At 51.7% G+C, this 10,576-nt stretch overlaps 1 protein-coding gene across 1 annotated transcript in view; it reads right to left on the bottom strand.

The window, feature by feature from the left end:
- Positions 1 to 3,387: 3,387 nt before the first annotated feature.
- SENP1 (SUMO1/sentrin specific peptidase 1) overlaps positions 3,388 to 10,576 on the bottom strand; it is a gene marked incomplete at its 5' end in the record, with an annotated part of 13,997 nt that continues 6,808 nt past the window's right edge. The window contains 4 exons of the mRNA XM_009073904.1: positions 3,388 to 3,450; positions 4,010 to 4,105; positions 5,428 to 5,512; positions 9,385 to 9,464. Coding sequence (XP_009072152.1) covers positions 3,388 to 3,450; positions 4,010 to 4,105; positions 5,428 to 5,512; positions 9,385 to 9,464 — 324 coding nt within the window. The remainder of the gene's footprint in view (positions 3,451 to 4,009; positions 4,106 to 5,427; positions 5,513 to 9,384; positions 9,465 to 10,576) is intronic.

Below are 10,576 nucleotides of genomic sequence, written 5' to 3'. Positions count from 1 at the left end.
TCTGATCTGTGGCTCCTCTTGCTCTGAATTTTGGGGTTCCTCTAGCTCTGAACTTCGAGGTTCTCCTAGCTTTGAACTTTGAGCTCCTCTAGCTCTGAACTTTGGGTCCTACAGCCCCAATCTGTGGTTCCTCCAGCTCTGAAATTTGGAGTCCTTTAGCTCTGAACTTTGGGGTCCTCTGGCTCTGAACTTTGGGGATGGGCAAGAGCTTTGGGGTTCACCACATACATTGTCCACCAGATTCCCAGCAGTGTCTCCTCATTGGGCCTTCAACCAGACATGAGCATTGAGGTTCTCCAGGCATGGCCTGCGTGGTTGCTCAGAACCTTCCTGGGGCAGGAGCTCCAGGATGAGTCCTGCCCTGACTTGGGGTGAGCAGATCCCCAAAATGCTGAGCTAGAGCTCAGGGGTCCCACCAAGCCTGGTTGGGACAACCAGGACTCATTTTCCTCCTTTGGGGAGTCCAACTGACGTTGGAGGAAGGTCCCCAGGGCAGGAGGGATGAAGTCACCTGCAGGAGATCCCAACCCAACCCATTTCTATGGGTTTCCTGCAGGAATCTGTGGAGATTTTGGACTCCTGGATGGAAGATCAAGGAGCTTCATCATTCCCAACCAACCTGGAAGCAACCAGAGAAGCACCAAATCTTTACCCATATAAGATCTCAGCAGAAAACCTTCACTCTGAGAACTGAGGCCACCGCCATCATCTCTGGAGGCATCCAAACCTTCTCCTACCTTGTCAGAGCAGGTGATTCCCAACTTCCAGGCTCAACTCCTGGAGTAGATGAATGGAGCATTGAGATCTGGGGTGGGAGACAGAGCTGTGGGTGTTTCCAGAAGCCACATGTGTGTTTTTGGGGAAGGAATGTCGGAGCCTCCAAGGCCAAAAAATAAAAAAAAAAAAAACCACCTCTTGCTTCATGTCTAGGAATAAGAACTCCAGTAAGGAGGAGGAGGGAGAGGGGGAGAAAAACTAAAAAGAAAAAAAGTCAATATGACCTGAAAATCCCCAAGCTGGGAAGGTAGGACAGGCTGAGCACTGTGATGGCTAAAAAAAAAAAAAAAAGCAGGAAAAAGAAAAAAAAAAAAAGCAGGAATAAATGCTGAATGCATTTTTTTGGTGGCCACTGAAGGTTGGGAGCTGCAGGGATGGGGAAGGGGGAGCAGGGACAAGGTGTCTTTGACAGGAGCCAAGGGAAACAAGGGAAGTGTTGAGCTGGGAATGTGTGGGATGTGGGAAGGGGCTCAACCCGGAGGGAAATCCCAAGGGAGGACACTGGGATGGGACAGGGGACACAGCTCAGAGCAGGATCAGAGGGAGAATTCCCAGCTCAGCACCTCCAGACCCAGCAAGGAGCAGGATCAGAGGGAGAATTCCCAGCACAGATCAGGAAAAGTCCTTCCAGCTCCATGCTGGAGCAGCTCTGGCTCCTTCCCCCATCCCACGGGGCTGAATCCCTGAGGACTGAGTGGGAACTGCCCCATGCCAAGTTTTCCCATGGCTGAAGGACATTCCAGAGCTTTCCCTCCCCAGGGTCCACAAGAAGCAGCTCCTGGAGCAGAACCAAAACTTGGAGCTTCCAACAAATCCCAACCCTAAGCACAAAATAACCCAAAAACCAGGAGAAATCCATCCCATTTTTCTCCTCAGAACTTTACTTGCCGTAAAAGATAGAAAAAGGTAGGAAAGGAACGTGGTAAAAAACACCTGGGAAGGGTTGGAAGGATCCAAAGCAACCTGGGAACAACATGAGGTCATGGTGGGAGGAGAAATCCCATACAAAACCATGGAGAACCCAACGTAGAAAAGATTCCCTTCCCATCCAGAGCCCCAAAAATACAAAAGTTGGATGTGGTTTCCCACCTTTGCTTCCCCTGGAAAAGGTTTTTGAGGACCACGAGAAGCTGTGGAGCAATTTGGGCAACTCTTCCCATGCTCCTTGCTCCATTTGGCACAGCCAAGGAGAAGTTCCACCAGTTCCAAGTGTGAGTGAAGCTCCATGCGAGGAGTTTGGAGAGTGGTTGGGGGAGGAGGAGCAGCAGGAACATCGAGGTGTCCTCCAAATCCCACCTGGAGAGGTTCTGAGGGTAGGACTTCTTCCCACTGTCCTCCCAGGGTGGTGGGAGAGACCTCTGGAAGAAGTTCTGGAGGTATCTCCAAAGGTTGGAGCTCCAGTCAGGATTTAGCTTCAGGGAGGACATGGGAAAAGTGGTAGGAGAAGAGTGAGGAGCTTGTCCTGCTCCACATGGTGCCTGGAGCTCCTGAGGAGCTTCTTGAAGGTTCTCCAAGGAGGAAAACCTAAGGTGGTTCTTGGAGCTCCTGAGCAGGCAAAGTCAAGGCAGGAGGAAAACCTAAGGTGGCTCCTGGAGCTCCTTCAAGGAGGAAAACCTAAGGTGCTTCTTGAAGGTTCCCCAAGGAGACAAACCTAAGGTGGTTCTTGGAGCTCCTGAAGGAGACAAAGCCAAGGCAGGAGGAAAACCTCAGGTGGTTCTTGGAGCTCCTTCAAGGAGAACAACCTACGGAGGTTCTTGCTGCTCCTCCAAGGAGGCAAAGCCAAGGCAGGAGGAAAACCAACCCCAACACACACACACACACACAAACTTTGTTCTCTGTCCTTCTGGAAAAACTTTGGAGCATCTCCCCAACAATTCCATGGAGCATCTGCTTTTTGTACCTCGAGTCTGTAAACAGTTGGTGCTGGAGAACTGGAGACTGAGAGGAGAAAAGGACTCTGGGAAAGGAGGATGGAAGTTGCTCTCAGAGGTCACCTCAAGGTGCTTCCAGGCTCTTCCCACCTCTCCAAAGCCTCCAGGAACCATGGGAAGCAGGACACAACCTTCTGGATGGCTGAGCCAACATGAGCTTTGGGGTCAGAGGGTGAAGGAAACACCAAAACCATCTCCACCAAAACCTTTCTCCATCCACCCCCAACCAGATTCTTGTCCTCTCCTCACATCCAGCTCTGAGAGCTCCAGGAACTCTGGGAATGCCTTAAAAATCCCACTAGGAGCTCCAAAAAAACCCCCAAAACAAGGCCAAAAAAAAAGCAGAACCAAAGTTCTTGGATGGTTCCCAAAGTTCTCCCCAAGTCTCAGCAGCAGCAGCCCCTGAAAAAAAAAAAAACTATAAAAAGAAGTCTTGGAATACATTTGAAAAGAAAAAAAAAAGAGGGAAAATCCTAGAAAAAAAAACCACCAACGCCCCCCCAAAAAATGTGCTTGGAACATTTGTGCTGTGCCTTGGTCCAGGGAAAGGCTGTGGGAAGCCACCCAAGGCCCCACGGGTGGTTTGGTGTCTCCAGCCTCGGGCAGAGCGGAACCTGCCATGGTTCAGGGACAAATCGAGCACTTCCCGCCCCATCCCGAGGGATTTGGGGCAGCAGCATCAGAGGAGCTTCCGGTGGAGGATCTCCCAGGCCATTCTCTTCCGGAAGTAGGGCATGTGTTGCTTTGGGAGAGAAGGGGAAAGAGAAAAAAAAAAAAAAGGTTGGTCAATGGTTCTGGAATTGCTGGAGTCAGCCCAGAGCTTTGGGGGCTCCATGGGAAAGGGAAAGGACTTGTGACTGGAAAATGGGAGAGGAGGTGAAATCACGGAGTGGGAAAGGATTGGGATGGAGACTGGAGGTCAATCAGTGTCAACCTCCTGCTCTGGGCAGGGAAATGTCCTACCAGAGCAGGTTGGGCAAGGGTTGGGACAACCTGGAATGGACAGTGACAGCACTGGGGCATCTACAGCCTCCTTGGGGCAGCCACAACCTCTTTGGGGCAATCACAACCTCCAACCACAGCCTCCTTGGGGCAGCCACAGTGATGTCCTGATGGATTTGAGGCCAACAGGAGCTCTGGAATGGCTTGAGAAGAACAACTCTGCAGAGCTCCAGAGCCACAGTGCTCCAAGGAGCAGCAGGAGAACCTCAATGTGGGCTGGAGGGACTCAAATCCCCCAGGGAAAGAAGGAAAAGGGAGTGGGAAAAGTGGAATATGAACCTCCTGGAGGTGGGACCCACCTGGGTGAAGTTGATGGGTTTGTCTTTGGTGATGCAGTCGGCGTATTTACAGGCGAACATGCCACAGTCGCTGCCGTTCATCTGCTGAGGGATCTCCTGCAGGAGACACAGCAGGACCTCATTGGACACGTGTCCTAGACCTCCGAGGAGCCTCATTGGACACGTGTCCTAGACCTCCGAGGAGCCTCATTGGACACGTGTCCTAGACCTTCGAGGAGCCTCATTGGACACGTGTCCTAGACCTTCGATGACCTCATTGTCTTTCTCTGGACTTGCTCAGCCCTTCATAGTCACAGAACCATCAAGGTTGGAGGAGACCTCTAAGGTCATCAAGTCCAACCCTGGACCTGTCACTGCTGTGACCCCCAAACCCTAACCAGATCCTCCAGGGCCACATCAGACACCTCCAGGGGTGGTGACTCCACCCCCTCCATGGGCAATTCCCTATCCCAAGGCCATTCCCTGTAGTCCTCTCCCTGCAACCATGGCAACTCTCTCCAACCCTCTCAGGGAGTTCCTAGAGTCATGGGATGGGTTGGAAGGAGGTTAAATCCCACCCCATCCCATCCATGGGCAGGGACACCTCCCACCAGCCCAGGTGGCTCCAAGCCTCATCCAAAGTGTCCTTGGACACTTCCAGGGATGGAGCATCCTTTGGAAAATCCATCCCAGCTCCTCACCACCCTCCCAGGGAGGAATCCCTGCTCAACACCTAGTCTTGATCTCTCCCCTTTCCCCACTCCCCTCATCCTACCACTACTTTCCTGTGGAAGAAGTTGCTCTCCCAAGGATTTGGTCCCTCAAGGAGAGATCCCTAAGGAAAACCAGGGCCAGGATTAACAGGAAAGACCATGACAGACAGAGAAGCTCTGAGTGTCCAGACTCACCTGACTCTTCTTGCTCAGCAAGGCCCAACCATTGGTGTCCAACTCCTTCCTCTTCTTGTCCAGACCCACCACCTCCATGGGCAATTCCCTATCCCAAGGCCATTCCCTGTAGTCCTCTCCCTGCAACCATGGCAACTCTCTCCAACCCTCTCAGGGAGTTCCTAGAGTCATGGGATGGGTTGGAAGGAGGTTAAATCCCATCCCACCCCATCCATGGGCAGGGACACCTCCCACCAGCCCAGGTGGCTCCAAGCCTCATCCAAAGTGTCCTTGGACACTTCCAGGGATGGAGCATCCTTTGGAAAATCCATCCCAGCTCCTCACCACCCTCCCAGGGAGGAATCCCTGCTCAACACCTAGTCTTGATCTCTCCCCTTTCCCCACTCCCCTCATCCTACCACTACTTTCCTGTGGAAGAAGTTGCTCTCCCAAGGATTTGGTCCCTCAAGGAGAGATCCCTAAGGAAAACCAGGGCCAGGATTAACAGGAAAGACCATGACAGACAGAGAAGCTCTGAGTGTCCAGACTCACCTGACTCTTCTTGCTCAGCAAGGCCCAACCATTGGTGTCCAACTCCTTCCTCTTCTTGTCCAGACTTTCCTGCTTCAGGTATTGCCTGTGGGAAGAGGAAAACAAGGAATGCTCAGAGGGAAGGGAGGAAAAGAAGCCACTAAACCTTCTCAGCTTAGCCCAAGTGTCCAAGAAGTCTAAGCAGAAACCAAGCCCAACGTTCTCCTCTCAGGACTGACCATTTTCCAAGTCAAAAAGGAACTGAGGAGAACTTCCAAGCTCATCCAAGAAAAGTAGCTCCTGAGCAGAGGTGAAACCACAAAGAAACCAGAGAGGACAAAGATGATTCATTAGAGTGAGTTGTGGCATAGAAAAGTTGTCCCAAGGCTCAGAGGCAAGTTCTGCTGGTGCCTCTTGTTTTCAAGATGAGCTTCAAGACAACAGGAAGGAAGTTGTCCCAACCTTCTCAGCATCTCAGGAGCTCTGGGATCATCATCCTGAGTGGGAAGGGAAGTGCCATAGAGCTCCTGTCCATGGTGGAGCACATGTGGGAGGAGATCCTTGTGGGAGATGTCAAGACCTTCCATGAGGGAGAAGAGTCAATCCCATTCCACAGCCTAGAACTGGAGCACCAGGAAAGCTCATGGGGATTGACCAACCTTCTCTGCCCTTAGAGGCTTCCACCAATTTGCCTTGGTTAGTGCTCTGGGAGTGGCTGGTTTTCCTCCTGAAGAAGCTTAGAAGTTCTTCTGAGACCATGTCACACTTGTTCCTTGGCAGACATGGACATTCTGGGAAGAGAAGCTCAGCAAGGACAGAGACACCAAGGAGAAGCCCAAGGAGACAAGTTGACAGGCCCAAGATGTTCTTAGTGACCCTAAAGAAGTTTCTCTCGGGTGACACTTAGCTCTGTAGAAATTTCCTACTCCTCTTGGTCACCAAAAGGACCATGAAGACCCTCCAGAAATCACGTCCTCCATGTTGGGCACCTCCTCCGAAGAGCTTGAGGTGCCTCCTCAGCTTTTCTCCATCCTAACTACTCCAAGAAAAGGTCTCCTGGTCTGTGGATCTTCTGAAACACACAAGAACCACCTAAGGAAGGACCCAACGGAGCAGCAGGAGGACCCAGCAGGGTATGACCATGAAGCCAATCCCACTCCAGGGACCCTCAGAAGTGCCTGAGGTGCCTCCTCAGGAGGTTTTCTCCATCTTACCTACTCCAGGAGAAGTTCTCCTGGACTGTGGATCTTCTGGAACACACAAGAACCACGAAGGGAAGGACCCAATGGAGCAGCAGGAGGACCCAGCAGGGTATGACCATGAAGCCAATCCCATCCCAAGGGTCCAACAGCCAGGACCAGGTTCTGCTGGATGGAAAATCTCCAGGCAAGGAATTGTCCCATCCTGGCAGAGCTGTGGGAGCAGCTCTGCTCCAGTCAAGGCCTCGTTACTCGGCGCAGCCTTTGGTGCCGCTGGAATTGCTCCCAGGAAATTCTGCCCTGGCTGTTTGGACTTGGCTGCAGTTGGGCCAAGAGGAACTCAGCGGGAGGTAAATCCCAGGAAATATGGGAGAAGCTCCAACTCTCCCATCCCAATCCAAAGCCTAATAATGGGTGGAGAGTCTCTCTAATGAGCTCGGGGTGAGCTGAGGCTCTGCTGGGAAAGAAGGAGCAGCATGACACGGACACGGGGGGAGGTTAATTAATCAGTCAATTAACAGCCTGGTTTCAAGTGCAATTAAAATAATCGATCCTGGCAATCGTTGCTGACTCCTGAGCCGCTCAGGAAGAGGAGGAGCTGCACAGAGCTCACTCCGTGGGGCTGGGAAGGTACAACCAGAGGAATGGAGCACACCAGGAAGTCTCCAAGGAATGTCCAGGATGGGATTTGGGCACTGGGAGAGGAGGAAGAGGGAGGACCTGAGCCCTCTGGCAGCTGGGAAGGAAGCAGGGAGAGCTACAGCAGGTACAGGTTGAGCTGCCCCCCAAGAGCCACCAGGAATTTGGGAGTTGTTGCTGGGAAGAGCAAGGAAATCACCCATGGGAGTTGTGGCCATCACCTTGGGGGGGTCAGAGAAGGATCCACCAGTGAGGGGGATGAAGGTGGAGATGAGTGGGAAGGAAACAGTGCCAGGTCTGCCTTAAGAACACCTGGACTACCTCTGAGGAGGAAGTTGAAGGCCTTGATGTCAACCCATGGAGCTCAACTCCATCAGCTCTGCTTTTGGAACACCTGAACCACCTCTGAGGAAGAGGTTGAAGGCCTTGACTTCAACCCATGGAGTTCAACTGCACCAACTCTTGTTAGACCCTCAACCAACTGGTGATGGACCACAAAAGAGACAACTCCAGAAGACAAGTGATGACCTTAGTCAGGACCTCGAGGAGGAAAAGCTCACACAGAACAATGACACACCAAACTCAACCCTGACTGACCTTTGGATTGAGCCAGAGGCCCTTGAGTTGACCCAGCGGTCCCTGGATTGACCTAGTGGCCCTTGGGTCAAGCCAGTGGCCCCTGGATTGACCTAGAGACCCTTGGACTGAGCCAGTGGCCCTTGGATTGACCTAGCGGCCCTTGGATTGAGCCAGTGACCTCTGGATTGACCTAGTGGCCATTGGGTTGAGCCAGTGACCCTTGGGTTGACCCCAGTGGCCCCTGGGTTGGAGCAAAGACCTGCCCTGTACCTCAGTTTCCTGGCCAGTGGCCCCTGGGTTGACCCCAGTGGCCCTTGGGTTGACCCCAGTGGCACTTGGGTTGGAGCAAAGACCTGCCCTGTGCCTCAGTTTCCTGGCCAGTGACCCTTGGGTTGACCCAGTGGCCCCTGGGTTGACCCCAGTGACCTCTGGGTTGGAGCCAAGACCTGCCCTGTGCCTCAGTTTCCCTCCTCTGCTCCTCCTGCCGCTCAGCACAGCTTTAGGAAGCTCTAAGGATTGAAAGCACGAAAGGGTCACTAACCATGACTAGGACCTCCGTCCCTTCTTCCCGGAGTGATCCTCCCACTGCATTCAACCAATAAAAGCCTCCTAAAATGAAACAGAAGGAAAATAATTACGGCCAGGGAAATGGAGACCTCCAACCTGCGGCTCTCTCCCAACATTCCCTGCGGGGCTGGAAATGTTCTGCACCCCAGAGGGTTCCAGAGAACTCAGCGAGGTCAACGTGGGCACTTTGCTCCTCACCCCAAACTCCTACGTCAACTCCTGGGCCTTTCTCACCCCCCCCCAAGTAAAGCCCCAGGAAGGGCAACTTGATGCCAGGGGAGCTACCAGCACCCCATGGAATTCCAGAGAGAAGAGATCCATGCAAACCTTTATCTGTGCCAAGAGATACCAACCATCGCTCTGGAATCTCCTTCTGGAGACAAAGACCCTTGGAACAGGTAGAAGATCCCACTGGAATCTCCTCCTGGAGACAAAGACCCTTGGAACAGGCAGAAACTCTCACTGGAATCCCCTTCTGCAAGGAGCTACTGAGCTGACCTCGGGCACAGGCAGGAGAAGTTCCCACAGGAATCTCCTCCAAAGAGCTGCTGAGCTGACTTTGGGTACAAACAGAAGTTCCCACTGGAATCTCCTCCAAAGAGCTACTGAGCTGACCTTGGGCACAAACAGGAGAAGCTCCCACAGGGAGAAGGTGCCAGGAGATGCCATTTCTTCAAGGAGCTGCAGGCCAAGGGAATGATCCCTATATCCCTGAGGCTCTCAGGAGGTGTTTCCTCCTCCAGATGACACCAAGATGACTCTAAGACTGTCAAAACTCAACGTCCTGAAGAGAATGAGCCTGAACCCTCTTTGCACCCCCAAAAGTGTCACCAGTCTCACCAAAAGCTCTTGTGGGAAGGGGTTGGAAGACCCAGAACTTCCCTGGGAAGAGGTGAAGAGAGAAGTGGGACACAACACTCCATGGAATCTTCCCATCAGGCTCCAACCAGGAAGGACTGGTGGGGCTGACAATTCCAAAGTAGGTGTTACTCACAGCAGGATCCGACAGGCTTCACTGTTTATTCCCCCCATGGAGTCGTAGTAGGTGATGGTTTTCTTCCTGAAGTCCACGACCTATGGCCAAAGAGAAATCCATGAGCAAAGAGAACATCCCAAGAACATCAGGATAACCCAAGCAGGGAGGTTTGGATCACTTCACAGTGGAGAAGAAGCTCCAAACATCTCCAAGATCTTCCCTTCCTGTTGGGTGACTTAAGCCTCTGAATGTCCCAGTCAGCCTCTCCTTGGTGGGACATAAGAGCTTTGTTGTCCTCAGAGCTTCTCTCCACCTGACACACACCAGAACTAGACAACTTCAAGGATTTGGTGGATTTTGGGGCCTGTTCCTCATTTTCAGCTCCCCCAGAGAAGCCAAACCTTGTCCAGGTGAAGAGCTGTCACCAACCAGTGAAGGTCCTTAAGGGTTTGAGGAGGTTTCGGTTGAGGAGAGGCTCAAAATGCTCTGGCCCTGCCAAGGGAGGAGATTTTATCTGGGAGCAACAAAAGGGGTTGGGAAGAGGGAAACAAGATCTCTCTCCAGGGAAGGAGTTGCCTGGAGTGACCTTGGCAGGGTCTGGACGGAAAGGCTGGAGAGGACCAAGGTGGCCAGAGAGGCACCGACTTGGGGGCCAGAAATGCCCCAAATTTAGACTAGAAAGGCACCAATTGGACTAGAAAAACATCAATTTAAAGACTGAAAATACCCTGATTTTAAACTAGAAATGCACCGATTTAAAGACCTGAAATGCCCCAATTTTAGACCAGAAATGCCCCAAACTGAGACCAGAAATACACCAATTTAAAGGTTAGAAATAGCCCAATTTAAAGACTACAAATACACAAATTTTAGGACTAGAAATGCACAAGAGCAGAAATGCATCAATTTTAGACCAGAAATACCCCAATTTTGGACCAGAAATACCACAAATGTAGACCAGAAATACCCCAAACTGAGATTTCTAGTCTCAATTTGGGCACTGAGACCAGAAATACACCAATTTAAAGGTTAGAAATAGCCCAATTTAAAGACTACAAATACACAAATTTTAGGACTAGAAATGCACAAGAGCAGAAATGCATCAATTTTAGACCAGAAATACCCCAATTTTGGACCAGAAATACCACAAATGTAGACCAGAAATACCCCAAACTGAGATTTCTAGTCTCAATTTGGGCATAGTCTCCAA

This window comes from Acanthisitta chloris, unplaced genomic scaffold, assembly GCF_000695815.1.
Source record: "Acanthisitta chloris isolate BGI_N310 unplaced genomic scaffold, ASM69581v1 scaffold10064, whole genome shotgun sequence".
Taxonomy (NCBI): Eukaryota; Metazoa; Chordata; class Aves; order Passeriformes; family Acanthisittidae; genus Acanthisitta; species Acanthisitta chloris.
Note: the sequence above shows the minus strand (reverse complement) of the source record. Positions and strands in the feature narration are given on the sequence as shown.